Genomic DNA, 14,425 nt, shown 5'->3' with positions numbered 1-14,425 from the left:
TCATCAGTGTTGGGGCTGGAGGTGGGGGGCAGGTCCCAGCCAGCCCCGCTCCCACAGCCGCCCCGGGGTGGCACCAACCGTAGGAATGTCCCCCCATCCAGATGGAGGGGCTGCGGGTGCGGGGCAGCCAGTGCGTGTGTGCCGGGTGGCTGTGGGTGGTGGGGTCCCCACCAAGCTGTCCCGCGGGCAGCGAGGAGCCCCCGGCGATCATCAGATGGGGGGTCAGCTCCCCAGGACAGCCCCCCGACGGGTGCATCCGCGCAAACTCCACCAGGTCCTTGCTGTCCCTGCAGAAAAAATCATAAAATCAGCAGGTTGGAAAAGACCCACCCGATCATCGAGTCCAACCATTCCCATCAATCGCTAAACCATGTCCCTCAGCACCTCATCCATCCGTCCCTTAAACCCCTCCAGGGAAGGTGACTCAACCCCCTCCCTGGGCAGCCTCTGCCAGTGCCCAATGACCCTTCCCGTGAAAAATTTTTTCCTAGTGACCAGCCTGAACCTCCCCTGGTGGAGCTTGAGGCCATTCCCTCTCGTCCTGTCCCCTGTCACTTGGGAGAAGAGCCCAGCTCCCTCCTCTCCACAACCTCCTTTCAGGTAGTTGCAGAGAACAATGAGGTCTCCCCTCAGCCTCCTCTTCTCCAGGCTAAACACCCCCAGCTCTCTCAGCCGCTCCTCTTGTTCTCCAGCCCCCTTCACCAGCTTCATTGCTCTTCTCTGGACTCGTTCCAGAGCCTCAACATCCTTCTTGTGGTGAGGGGCCCAGAACTGAACACAGGATTCGAGGAGCGGTCTCACCAGTGCCGAGTACGAACACCCCCAGGTCCTTCTCCTACACCCCCAGGTCTTTCTCCTCTGGGTAGCTGGAACTGTGTGCCGCGGGGTCCCCCACCCCGTGCCCCCAACCCCAGCACTTACTGGAGAAGGAGCTCGCGCCCCGGCAGCCCCAGGCGCTCCTCGCAGAGCCGACCCCGCTCCTCCTCTGCCTCCAGGTCGATGAGGTGCATGGGCCGCGCGGTGCCCGCTGTGCCAAGGACAGGACAGCGGCATCAGCGCGGCACCGCCAGCCCCTCCGCCACCCCCTTAAATATTCCCCAGCTCCTACCTTTGATGCCAGCGGCCGTCCGGCCCTGCCGTCCGGAGCTGCTGCCGCCGCCGTAGGAGGGCTCAGGGCGTCCGAGCGTATCCTTCTGCCGCGCCACGGCCACGGCGATGCCCACGGGCGGCTGCCGCACCTCACTCTCGCCCGTGGCCAACCCGTCGTGCTCCCGGCCGCGGGCGCAGTCCGGCCGCTCCAGCTCCGTCTGCCCTTTTCCCGGGGGGAACTTGGCATCTTGGTGGGCGCAGCTGCCCTTGATGCTCCCCAACCCCACAAAAGGGGGGCCCTTCTGCCCCCCCAGCAGCGCCTGGTTGCTGTATTTCAGCAGGTTCTTCATCGCCGAGACCTCATCCGGGGCGGCCGGCACCTCCTGGCCCAGCACCGGGCCCTGAGTCATCAACGCAGCCGGCTGCAGACTCGTGCCGAAGGGATCCAGGTAGGATCCTTTCCGCTCCTCCGGCACAGCCAAGGGGGGGCCCTGGCCCTGCACACCCCAGGGGGGCAGGGGGTGGCCGCCGTAGCCCAGGGCGCTCAGCTCCAGGGGCTTGCGCTTGCCCTCAGCGCTGGCCGCCTCCACCTCTGGGTGCTGCTGGTGCCGGATCCGAGCCACTTTCTGGGGAGCCGGCGCTGGGGGGGTGTCCTTGGGGGGGCCCTTCTCTAAAGTGCAGCAGGAGGGACCGACGCGGACGCCCAGCGGGTCGGGGCGGGTGGCACGGGAGCAGTCGGGGACCGGTGGCACCTCGAAATAACCCTTCTCCAGAGCACCCTTGGGTGCCGGGCCCCGGCCAGCAAAGGGGGGGCCCTCAGCCGTGCTCCCCCCGAGGTACTCCAGCCCCTTCAGCCGGGTGCCGGGAGCCCCCCACTCCAGCCGCCGCTCAGCGGACCCCTCTGCCTTCAGCGGGTGCTGGAAGGGGCCCCCGTACCCGGCTGGGGGCTCGGCCCCCGCCTCGGCGTGCCGCTCCTTGCCCTCGGCACGCTCCAGCCCTCCGGCTTCCGCCGCAACCTGGAAGGAGCGGCTCTTGTCCGTCAGGTGCCCGACCGAGGGCACGAGCGTGGCACCGCTCAGCTTCAGCTCCCGGCCGGCCGGCTCCGGCAGCGGGCACAGCACCTCGGGGCCGGCGTGGAGCTGCAGGCAAGGGAAGGAGCCGGCGGTGGGGCCGAGCGCGGCCGGCGCGGTGGGCACGGCGTAGGACATGGCGTGGTGCAGCATCTGCCGCCTCTCCACGCACTCGCTGTAGGGCTGGGGCACCTCGGGGATGCCCGGCTCGCGCTCGCTGCGGCACGGCTCCTTGGCGGTGGCGGCGGCGCAGCGGGTGGCGCGGGGCAGGGCGTTGCCGGCGCAGCTGGGCAGCACGGCGCGCCCGGCGTCGCCCTCCAGTCCCTTGGCACCCAGCAGGCAGGAGGCGAGGTGCTTGGGGCGGCCGTCGCCGGGGCCCCGCGGGGGCAGCCCCTCTTTGCAGTGCCCCTCGGGTGGCACCGGCAGCACCGCCTTGTGCCGCTCTTTGGGCTCCTCGTCCGGCAGCCGCTCCTTGGCGTCCCCTTTGCCCACCTTCTCCTTGCCCGCCAGGAAGCGGTCGTAGTCCTTGGGGGTCTTGGGCAGGGGGCCAGCCTCTCGCTCCCGGCTGCAGGAGCCGGCCGGGGGCCCGGGAGCGGCGCGGGTGATAGCGGGGAAGCCGTGGCCGGTGGGGAGCAGGGCAGGCTGGGCAGGCAGGTTGCGCAGGTAGAAGTTATCTGGAAGGGAGGGTGATGGATGAGCCCCCCGCCACTCAAAACACATCCCAGCCCGGGTGCCCTGCGGCTGTGCCAGCGCCTGCTAACGAGGGGAGGAGCGTGGAGGAAGGCACAGCCTAATTAGCTCCGTTTCCCACCCAAACAATGTTCCCTATTAAGCACCCGCCACAATATTGTGAAAAGCGAGAGCGGCGACAGCGGCTGGGCTGGGTGCCCACCACCCTGTGCCCGCCGGCCCTGCTCATCCCGGGGGACCCGGCGCCTGCTCTGCCACCGACCCCCAGCCCCGACACCCGCCTGGGCACCGGGACACGTGCCGAGCCCCCGACCCGTGCCCGTCCGGGGCTCCCCCAAGCCGTCCTCGGAGGTTCGGTGGCCCCGCGGTGCCACGTGGGGCCCCTGGTACCTGCCTTTCTGGCTCTCGTAGAAGCGGTGCTGGCCGTAGAGAACGTTGCTGTTGCCGTGGTGGTCCAGGTGGCTCATGGGCAGGAAGGTGGAGGCCAGGCTCCCAGAGAAGCGCGGGTACCCCGGAGCTGGGAGCACGGCGGTTTAGGGGGGGCCTGCGCTGTGCTCGCAGGCCCCCGCGGCATCTCCACCCTGAACCGCAGCCACGCACCGCACCGGATGCTTTGCCACAGCCTGTCAGCCCCTCCAAGCCAGGGATCCCCCAAAAACACCACCGGGCTGAGACCCTGCGGACTCGTGACCGCAGTGATGGCTCAGGGCAGGCCTTGCGGCTGCGGTAGCCGACGGGCTCGGACAAGCGTTAGCCAGAGGGCTCGGACAGGCTGTCCAGCAGCGTTGTGCTGCGCGGCCGGAGCGGCGTGCGCTGCCTGGCCCCCCGGTACCCCCCCCACACGCCGGGAGCCAACTGGCAGCCGGTCAAACTACCAGCTGGGCTGGCGGCCAGGGCCTCGCGCCAATACCACCTCCCTGCTCCTTAACTCTGTCGGGCCTCGCTCCGGCCGCTCAGGTGGCGACAGGGACAAGGGGGGCGATGCCGGGCGGCGGGGAGCCCCCGATCCCACTGTGATGGGGTGTCTGTTTTAATCTGGCTGCGTGTGCTGCAGCCTGTTCGGTGCGGGGTCCCCATGGTGGGAGCAAAGCATCGTCCCCAGCTCGTCACCAGCGACACGAGCTCATCCAGCCTCAGCCTCGCTCCAGGTTGCAGCCCAGAACCTCTGTGCCCTCTCCGATTGTAGGGAGCCGAGCCTGGTCCCCGGGGATGCCCAGGAGGGTCCGTGGGGCACGGTTCCTGCTGTTCCAACCCCTGGTTGCCACCCCGCAGCTCGCTGCGTGCCAACCGCGTGCCCGCGCGGGCCGGCTGCCACGACCACCCCGTGTGCCGCAGCCTGGGAGGTCCCAGGGCGCTGGCTGGATGTCATCCTGCCCCCCGTCCCTTTCCCGGTGCCCGCTCACCTTCATGGGAATGGGAGAACCAGAGCTGTGAGGTGCCGGAGTGGGGTCCGCGGAAAGCTGGCTCCGGGGGGGAGGCGGTGGGGCCGGCGGGGTGGCTGGGTGCCCCCGAGCCCAGGCTGCTGCTCAGGAAGCCCCCCATGAAGGAGGAGGCAGGCGTGTTCCCCATCAGGCTGCTGCCGGCTGTGGGGGGAGAGGAGACAGTCAGGCAGGGCTGCCCGGGGCCCTGGCTTGCACGCTCACCCGGACACACGCGTGTGCACACGCTGCTGCAGGGCTGGCCCGGGCACACACTGTGCATCCTTTGTGCTTGCACATCCCTCGCGCACACACATCCCCCTTGCATCCCCCTCTCGTGAGCACGCCCATCCCTTGTGCACACACATCTCTCATGAGCATGTATATTCCTTCCGCACACACGCATCCCTCGTGCACACACGCCTCTCGTGAGCACACAGATCCCCCTTGCACGTACATCTCTCGTAAGCCTGCATATTCCTTGTGCACACACACATCCCTCGTGCACACACACCTCTCATAAGCACGCAGATGCCTTTTGCATGCACATCCCCCTTGCACGCACACCTCTTGTGAGCACGCAAATCCCTTGTGCACACACACCTCTCGTGAACGCGCATGTCCCTCACGCACACACACCACGCCCCGTGAGCCCATGTGCCCCTCAGGTTATCCCAGCCCTCGTGCACGCCAGCCGCTCACATCCCTCAGCCCCACGAAGCTCACAGGCCTTGGGGTGCAGCCGAGCTGCGCAAGGGGCACCGGTGCCCTGCCCTGTGCACACGTGTGTGCCAGCACACAGGAGGCTTTGCACACGTATGTAGCTCCCTGCGCCGCGGCTCGACTGCCGGCAGCTCTGAGTTGCTGTGGGACAATGTCTGTCCTCGGTGTCACAGAATCATAGAATCACCAGGTTGGAAAAGACCCATTGCATTGAGTCCAACCATTCCCATCAATCACTAAACCATGTCCCTCAGCACCTCATCCATCCGTCCCTTAAACACCTCCAGGGAAGGGGACTCAACCCCCTCCCTGGGCAGCCTCTGCCACTGCCCAATGACCCTTCCCATGAAAAATTTTTTCCTAATGTCCAGCCTGAGCCTCCCCTGGTGGAGCTTGAGGCCATTCCCTCTTGTCCTGTCCCCTGTCACTTAGGAGAAGAGCCCAGCTCCCTCCTCTCCACAACCTCCTTTCAGGGAGTTGGAGAGAGCAATGAGGTCTCCCCTCAGCCTCCTCTTCTCCAGGCTAAACACCCCCAGCTCTCTCAGCCGCTCCTCACAAGGCCTGTTCTCCAGCCCTTCACCAGCTTTGTTGCTCTTCTCTGTACTCCCTCCAGAGCCTCAACATCCTTCTTGTGGTGAGGGGCCCAGAACTGAACACAGGATTCGAGGAGCGGTCTCACCAGGGCCGAGTACAGAGGGAGAAGAACCTCCCTGGCCCTGCTGGTCACGCCGTTTCTGATCCAAGCCAAGATGCCCTTGACCTTCTTGGCCACCTGGGCCACTGCTGGCTCATGTTCAGTCAGGCTGAGCACGACCTCCCTGAGGTCTGCGCCGTGCCAGGGCAAGCTGGACAAAGCTGGAGCCCCGCGAGTACCCCTAGCCTGAACCCCGCTGCCTCCCCGCAGCCAGGGGCACCCACGACGCCCTGGGGACACCCAGCGCTCCCCAACCCGGCCAAGTTGTGAGCTCATGGTGGAAACATTGGAGCTGGTGGCCAGCAGCTGGGAGGGAGCTGGGGCAAGAGGGGAGCACCATCACCCCTCGCTGCATTCCCTGCATCCCTGCGTGTGCCGATGCAGGCTAGTGGCACCACGGGCGCCCGCATCCTCCTTGGCACCGCACGGTGCAGAGCGGAGGAGCCCAGGCTGGCCAGCCGCCCGGCCGGGGCAGGAAGCGCTGCTTTGCTCTCTAAGCCGGCCCACGCTCCCCAGCTAATCCCTCTGGGATGCCTCTGGGATGAGTGTCGGGGATGTGGTTTCAGGCAGCTCGCTCTTTCCTGCGCCGGCCGTTCCGGAGGCCAAACCCGGGCAGGGGCTGCGTGGGCTGGGGGCACGGCCGCACCCTGCCCGCGGTCCTGGGAACCGGCACCACGTACCCGCGCAGCCGGACGCTCCATCCCCTGCGCCGGCACGCACCGCGACCAGTGGGCACGTCCTGCTGGCTGGCTCGCTCACGCCAACGCATCCCAGAGGAGCCGTGGCCGCTGCTGCCCGTGGAACCCACCACGGGGCGTGGAGCCGGCAGCGTGCCGGGCAGGAAGCCGAGGTTTCCAGAACGAGCCTTTTCTGGAAGCTGTGAAACAGGCTGTAAAAAAATAAACCCCCCCCACCCCGCCTTCTTTTCTCCGCTGGCGGCGAGGCCTGGCTGGCGCAGAGCATCCCGGCGGGGCTGGCGGGGCCGCTGCTCCCCACACCTCCCACCCGCTGACTCACACCCACTGGCACAGCCGGATCCCCCGGTGCGCGCTGGCTCCGTGGCCGGAGCGCCGTTCCCAGCCGCCTCGCACGCCCACACGCACGCTTGCTCCTGTCCCTCGCACGGTTGTGCCCCGTGCCGCGCCGCTACGGCACATCACCGCGTGGCACGGCTCGGCGTGGCACGGCTCAGTTCTCCGGCTCTGGCTCCACTGGCCACAGCGAGGACGGGGAAAGGAGGCTGAGACCGCGCACAACTCGTCTCACCCGTGAGCGGCAGTACCGGAGGAGCCCCGTGAGCTCAGCGCCGTGTGGCTGGCTGCCAGCGGGGTGCCACCCTGGTTCCTGTGTCACCGTCAGCCTGGGAACTCCCTGGCCGGGCTCCCCGCGGCCGGTGCCGTGAGTCAGCTCCGTGTCGGCTGCGGCATCGGCACAGCCGGCGAGAAAATGCCTCGTGCCAGGTGCCAGCAGGGAGCAAAGGGTGATCCTGGTCACGGCCCCGGTGGCTTCTGGGGAGCTGCGGGGGGCTTGGCGCCTCCAAGCCACCCCAGGATCTCCAGCCGTGCCGGCACCACGCTGGCCACAGCCACCCCACAACCGCCTCACGCCAAGCCAGACCCCACGCAGGGAAACTGAGGCAGGGGAGGGGTTGGAGAGCTGGCGGCGCCCGGGACCCCCCAAATGGGGCTGTGGGGAGACGCCAGCAGCTGGGAGAAAGGGTTAAGAGGGAAGCGAAGATGCTTTCCCCCCTCACCACTGCCAAACCACAGACAGAGGGGGGCCTCGGGGGGGCTGCCTTGGCCCCAGATCCACAGAAGGTCACACGTGTGACAAGTACATCGGGGCTCAGCACGGCTGAGAGCGCTGGAGGGTGTGTGGGATGGGGAAGTGGGGAATAAGGGGTGCTCCCCTCCATCAATCCACTCTTCGCCCCCGCGCTGAGTGCAGCCCAGCTGGGAATGTGCTGGGAAAATGGAAAGTTTCTCCTGCCAGCAGGGAGGGCCAGAGAGGGGGTGATAGCCCCAAGAGGGGGTCACTGCGGCCAGGGGCGAGCACTGGGGTCACCGTGGCCAGTGGAGTCCCCCCCAAGGCAGCGCTGTTGGGAAAGGGAGGGGATCTCCAAAACACACCCCCAACCAGCTTCAGGAAAAGCGAGTGCTGCATCCCACCAGCCACCCCAGTGCGCCCCAATATTTAGGGGCTGCATTTCAAGGAGGGGTTGGGGGGCTGCACCCCCCTCCCCAAGACACACCCAGGCGAGGCAACGGGCGACGTGCATGGCGTTGGGTTACTCCCTCGGCTATTTTGGGGCTGGAACATTCCTAACCGAGCCAGGGCCGCACGCGGAGACGCCGGGAGCTGGCAGGGACCCTCCGGCACCGGGCACGCCGGGGAGATGCCACCCCCAGACCCCCCCCAAGCCGGCGCGCCCTGCAACCCACGTGGCCCCTGGAAATATTTGGCGAATAGGAAATAAGTGTAATATAATTTCCTCAGTGTTATAATTTAAGATTAATCCATATTGTTATGGCACTAAATAAATGCTGTAATATTGAAATGCAGTTCAAATTAGCTTGACAGAGTGCCAGAAGTACAATTAAAACGTTATCCGATGGGTAATCACACGGCGGTGGCTCCGTGCTAAGTGCCACTTGCAAGCTGTCGGCTTTCGGCGCAGGGAAGGGGATGTTGGAGCCGCCGCACGGTTGCACGCTCGCCAGGGCCGTGCGTTGCACCAGGGCCACGTGTGCACGCACCGCTCGCTGCATGCTCCTTGCACGGGCAGCACACGGTGCTGCGTGTGGCCCTCGCACGGCTGAGGGAAGATGCTCTGCGCACACACTTTGCACGACTGACAGAGCCTTCTCTATGCACGCCCCTTGCACAACTGAGGGAGGCAGCTGCATGCACGCCCCTTGCACAACTGAGGGAGGCTGCTCCCTATGTGCCACTTGCACGACTGATGGAGGCTGCTCCACACTCACCCACTCCTTGCACGACTGTCAGAGGCTGCTCCATGTGTGCTGCTTGCACGACTGACAGACAGCTGTATGCATGCCCCTTGCACAACTGATGGAGGCTGCTCCATGCACACCTCTTGCACAACTGATGGAGGCTGCTCCACACACACCCCTTGCACGACTGACAGAAGCTGCTCCACATGTGCTGCTTGCACGACTGATGGAGGCAGCTCCATGCACACCCCTTGCACAACTGACAGGCTGCTCCACGTGTGCCTCTTGCACGACTGACGGATGCACACCCCTTGCACAACTGAGGGAGGCTGCTCCCTATGTGCCACCTGCACGACTGATAGAGGCTGCTCCACACCCCCCACCCCTTGCACGACTGTCAGAGGCTGCTCCATGTGTTCTGCATGCACGACTGATGGAGGCAGCTATGTGCGCTGCTCCATGCACACCCCTTGCACGACTGACAGAGGCTGCTCCCCATGTGCCACTTGCACAAATGATGGAGGCAGCTACGTGCACACCCCTTGCACAACTGACAGAGGCTGCTCCACACCCACCCACCCCTTGCACGACTGACAGAGCCTTCCCCACGTGTGCCCCTTGCACGACTGACAGAGGCAGCTGCATGCACACACTTTGCACGACTGACGGAGCCTTCCCCACAGACACCCCTTGCACGACTGATGGAGGCTGCTCTGCGCACACCCTTTGCACGACTGACAGAGGCTGCTCCACGTGTGCCACTTGCACGACTGATGGAGGCTGCCCTGCAGACACCCACCCCTTGCACGACTGACGGAGGCAGCTACGTGCACACCCCTTACACGGCTGACGGAGGCTGCTGGGTGCACGCTGCCAGCACACACCGCTCGCACACCCAACACGTGGTCACACAGCCCAGAGGCCATTTTGGGAGCAGCCAAAGGCCCCGCACGGGACGGGGTCGTGGGGAATCCAAGAGGGACCTCAGGTGTTCCCAGCATCCCACCCCACGTAGCCCCCTCAGACGTCTGGTGTCCAGGGCACCCCCGCAAACTCGGGGCTCACAGTGACCTCGCATCACGTCCAACGAAGCAGCACAGGGTCCTGGGCTTCCCATGCACCAAAGGGGAAAGAAAACCTCATCCAAGGGTCTGTGAAGACTTGGCTCCCCCCTCTCTCTAGGGCCAGGGGACCCCAGCAAGGTCAGATCCTGCCCCAGGGCGATGCCGCGGGGTGGCCAGGGCTGCGCTGTGCCCATCTGTTTCGTTTTAGGGAGTGGATCAAGAAGAACTCCAAGAATGAGATTATTGGGTGAGTGTTTATTCACTGCTGAAGCTGGGGGGGGGCAGGCTAAGGGTTGGGGGGGGCGCACAGCGCGTGTGAATCTCTGCAGAGTCACCGAATCGCCAAATCCGGCTATTTTTATTTTTGGCTTTAACTTCCTACTCGGCTGTCGTGAAGCGCTGCCATCAGCACCAGGAGAGGAACTGGGGGGGCACAACAAGGATTCTCTGATCCGGAGCGGTCAAAGGGCTGGGGACACCTCGAGCTGGGGGGGCACTCAAAAAGCTCCACGAAGCCAATTTGCACTCCCAGTCTCCTCTTGGGGGATTCACCCCGAATGCAGTGTTGGTGATGGCACAACCCTCGAGTGTACGATCCCCCCAGCTCAAGCAGCCCCAGGGATGCAGGGATGGAGTCACAGGTTGGGTTCTCACAGCCCAGAACTCCCTTTTTTTCCCAGGGGTGACGGTGGCAGCTCCCGCATCACGCTGCCGGGGTTGCCCGTTCCCCCCCAGGCCCCGTCGCGCAGCGGCGTCTCCGCACGGATCCAGATGAAACCGCTCCCGGGTTAATCCCACGCGATGCGGGGTTCGCTGCATCCCGCTCTTCCCAGCGGACACACGCGTGTTCCCGCGGCTAAGGAGGAGCAGCCGAGCTCAGCTCAAAAAATCTGTTTTAACTTTGACACCTACTTTTTAAAACGCGGCGCACGCGGCGGCGAGGCGAGGGGGATCCACGCTGGAGACGCGCCCGGTGCCGCGCCGCGGCCTCGCAGCCCCTCGTCTTCGGTCACTAACGAAGAAGCTGCGACGCGGAGCGTTGGCACCAAATTCTGCATCGCCACCTGCCCCCTGGCATCACCCCAGCTCCATCTAAGTTGGGGAACAGCTGCGGGAACCCCACCAGCGCCGCGCTCACCGATCACCGTGTACGTGCACGGGGATGCTCGCCGGTGCAGCCACGGCCAAGCGGCACGGTTGCAGCGGGATGCAAACCAGCACCGGGATGCGAAAGAGAAGCACCAGGGTTCTGCCTTGCACCAGCACCGGGCTGCGCGCCGGCACTGCGACGGAGCTCCCAGTAAAGCCCAGTACTGGTGTGAGTTCCCCCCGCCAAACCCAGCACCGCCACACATGGCAACGCACCGAAGCCTCCGTCGCGGTGACAAACAGCCCGGCGCGATCCCAACTATATATTAGTCCATAAAAACGTCAGAAAGGGGAAAAATTGAGGCTCCGGCATGTAGCAAGAGCTCGGATGAGCTGAAGAAGCCCCCCGCAACCCGCCTAGCGGCGGTGGCACAGGGACCCTCAGCCAAGACCATGATCCCCACCTGGGCTGGGGCACCAGCGGCGCCATAAGCGGGGTGCAAGGGTTGCACCCCAGTTTCAGCTCCAGGAGCTGCCCCATCTCTCCTGCGCCCCCATCCCCAGGCCGAGCCGCAGCTCCCCGCGCCGTCTCGCAGCGTCATTTGCATGGTCCCGGTGCCAAAACCAGACGCAAGCCGAAGCATTTGTTTGCAATAACCGCGCAGCCCTGAATTATGGCTTTAATAAAAATCAAGCTAAACAGTTTTTTAGCTCCCCTTCCCAGGGCAGCCCCTGGCAAAGGCTCCTGGGAGGTGTAGTCCGACCCGCGCTCGGAGCCATTTAGGGGAGCGCGGACGGAGCCCCCCCATTCCCCGCGGCCGCCCGGCAAACCGCACGCTGCCTTGATTTGCTGGGTGGGGTAATTATCAATCATCGGCATTAATTACCACTCCGCGCGCGCGCTGCCACGGCCGCCGGCCCCGTGCCACGGCTGCACCGCGGCGACACCGGGGTGCCAGGCTTGGGGTCCCCGTTCCCGTCACCCCGACACGAGAAACCATGGGTTTGATTTCCCCGAGCAACGCTCCCCGCATGCAGCTTGCCGGGAACGACTCCGGCTGTGCCGGCCCTGCCAAAGCCAGGAATATTTTTAGCTCTTTCTGTTGTTGGGTTTGGCTTCTCCTTTTTTTTTTTTTTTTTTTTTTTCCTTTTTCTATTTTTTTTTTTTTTTAAGGCGAGTTCTGCCGGGTATTTTTAGCCTGATCCATGTTGTTTTAACAACCTCTGGTGCATTCGGGCTCCCATGTGTCGCCCAGGCCCAGGCAGGAGCGTTGGTCCGGACGCCGCCACGCCAAGAAGCCACCGGCACCCCCAGCTCCGGCATCACCGGGGTTACCCCCCGCTAGCCAAACCCCCCTCTCCGGTTGCCCACGAGCCCTGCTCCCAACAACACCCCAAATCCAAGGTGGTCCTGGGGGGCCGGTGGCGGCGTGGGGGCTGCCGGCACAAAGCGAAACCGCCCCGGCTGCGGGCCCGATCCGGCACCCCCGGTGCCCCCCGCTTTCTGCTTCCTTCCAGGAGCCCCCGTTGCCACCCCCCCGAGCCCTAATCCACGCACTAATTGTAATCCCATTAAAGCAGATATAATTTTATTAGTATTCACAGCTCATCAAGGCAGCGACAAGAACCGGCGCTGCCGCCGCCGCCGCCGCACGGCGAGGAAGCGAGGAAGCGGGGGGCCCCGAGCCGGCACGCCGCATCATCTCGCTTCGGCTCCCTCTCCGAGCATCCCGCTGCCTGCACCCCGGCTTTCGGAACCCTGGTACGGCCGCAGCCCCACGCACGCTGCCGCAGACAAAGCCGAGCGGGCAGCGCACGCTAGGGATGCTGGATCCGGAGAGCCCCATCGCGGTGCCGGTAGGGTTGGCCGTAGCGGTAGGGTTGGCCGTAGCGGTAGGGTTGGCCGTAGCGGCACGGTTGGCCGTAGCCGGCACAACGGCAGCTGGAGAGCGGAACGGAGGCGCCGCGAAGCCTTTCGCCCCCTGACACTGGGGTGATTTCTATAGAGCCGGGGTTCACCGGCCTTTCCCCGCCACGCCACGGCCTCGCCGGCCCCACGCATAACGGCCTCCTTGTTCGCTCAGCAAACGCGTCCTTGTTCGCCCCCCGCCATCCAGCCAAGGGGGTCACGGCAGAACCGCTGGGAGCGTGCGTGACCCCCCGCACGCCCACCGAGCCACCGAGCGCGGTGACAGCGGCGTCGGCACAAAGAGGCCTCCGAGCCACCGGCACAAGCGGACCCCTCGCGTGTGTGTCCCCCACCCCACACCCCAGCGTCCCCCTCTGACCTGTGTGCGTGGCCATGGAGATGGGCGCAGGGAAGTATTTGGTGGGCTGGAAATGTCCGGGGGGCTGCACGGCACCGTGAGCCGATGCCGCCACGCGCCCCGTGCCGTGGCGGTGGCCCAGGCTGCCCCGCTCCGAGAGCAGCCGCGGCGGGGGCGCGAAATCCCGGCCGTCCATGCCGGGGGCACCCACCCACCCAACGAGGGGGGTTCCTCGGGGGTCCTCAGCGCCGCGGCGGGTTGTGTTCGGGGGCGGCGTGCCGCGCTCCGGAACGGGGTGCCCGGATCATCGTCCGCTCCTGGAGGGAAGGAGAGAAAAGGGGGAAAAAAAAAAAAAAAAAATAGGAGTGAGAGCGTGGCCAAGCGTGAGGGGGTGCAGCCCCCGGCTCCCCAGTTTTCCCAGCACAAAGGCTCCTTTGACTCCAGCAGCCCCCACCCACGGGCCCCACTTTCCCAGTAGCGCTCGTGCACGGGTCCCAGTTTCTCCGCCGTCCCTGGAGCGCAGCCCCTTGTTTCCCCAGTAACTCCCAGCTGGCGATCCCAAATTTCCCCAGTAACCCCTAGTTCATAATCCCCAATTTCCCCAGTAACCCCAGTTCGCGATCCCAAATTTCCCCAGTAACCCCCAGTTCATAATTCCCAATTTCCCCACTAACCTCGGTTTGTGATCCCAGATTTCCCCAGTTCGTGATCCCGAATTTCTCCAGGAACCCCAGTTTTTTATCCCAAATTTCCCCAGTGAGTCCAAATTTCTCCAGTAACCCCCAGCTCATGATCCCCAATTTTCCCAGTAACCCCAGTCTGCAATCCCCAATTTCCCCAGTTCATGATCCCAAATTTCCTCAGTAACCCCCAATTTGTGATCCCAAATTTCCCCAGTAACCCTCAATTCCTGATCCCCAATTTCCCCAGTGACCCCCGTTCATGATCCCCAGTTTCCCCAGTTTGTGACCCCCGCTTTTCGCTGCAATCTCAGCCCCTTTTTCCCCTGGGCTCACGAGCCCCAATTTCCCCAGGACACCCCCCCCCCCAGTTTCCCAATTTACCTCCTCCTTCCACTTCGCAGCCCCCAGTTTCCCCAGTATCCCCAGTTCACTGTCCCCAGCGCCCTCCGGTTCGCGACCCCCGGTTCCCGTCCTCGGTGCCCGGCGCCCTCCTCGTCCCCGGGGCTCCCCTCGCCTTCCATTCCCGGTATCTCCCCGCTCTCCCCGCCCCCGGTAGCGGCTCCCGGGGCACCGGGCATTGTTCTCGGCCGGGGGGGCCCGATCCGGTGGGGGGGCGGGGGGGGGGTAGAGAACGGCGGGGCCGGGGCGAACAAAGGGGCGCGGAGCGGCGAGCGCGGCCGGGGA

At 65.1% G+C, this 14,425-nt stretch overlaps 1 protein-coding gene across 3 annotated transcripts in view; it reads right to left on the bottom strand.

The window, feature by feature from the left end:
• Window positions 1–14,425, bottom strand: part of BAHCC1 (BAH domain and coiled-coil containing 1) — a 31,026-nt gene that overhangs the window by 15,436 nt on the left and 1,165 nt on the right. For all 3 annotated transcript variants that reach the window (XM_069872241.1, XM_069872243.1, XM_069872242.1), the window contains exons 2-7: window positions 13,080–13,375; window positions 4,253–4,432; window positions 3,244–3,366; window positions 1,109–2,833; window positions 922–1,027; window positions 79–287 (exon numbers count right to left, since the gene is read on the bottom strand). In XM_069872241.1, the coding sequence (XP_069728342.1) occupies window positions 79–287; window positions 922–1,027; window positions 1,109–2,833; window positions 3,244–3,366; window positions 4,253–4,432; window positions 13,080–13,254 (2,518 nt within the window). In that variant the 5' untranslated portion in view covers window positions 13,255–13,375. The remainder of the gene's footprint in view (window positions 1–78; window positions 288–921; window positions 1,028–1,108; window positions 2,834–3,243; window positions 3,367–4,252; window positions 4,433–13,079; window positions 13,376–14,425) is intronic.

Source organism: Phaenicophaeus curvirostris, chromosome 19 (genome assembly GCF_032191515.1).
Source record: "Phaenicophaeus curvirostris isolate KB17595 chromosome 19, BPBGC_Pcur_1.0, whole genome shotgun sequence".
NCBI classification, from domain to species: Eukaryota; Metazoa; Chordata; class Aves; order Cuculiformes; family Cuculidae; genus Phaenicophaeus; species Phaenicophaeus curvirostris.
This window is presented reverse-complemented; position numbering and strand designations above follow the sequence as displayed.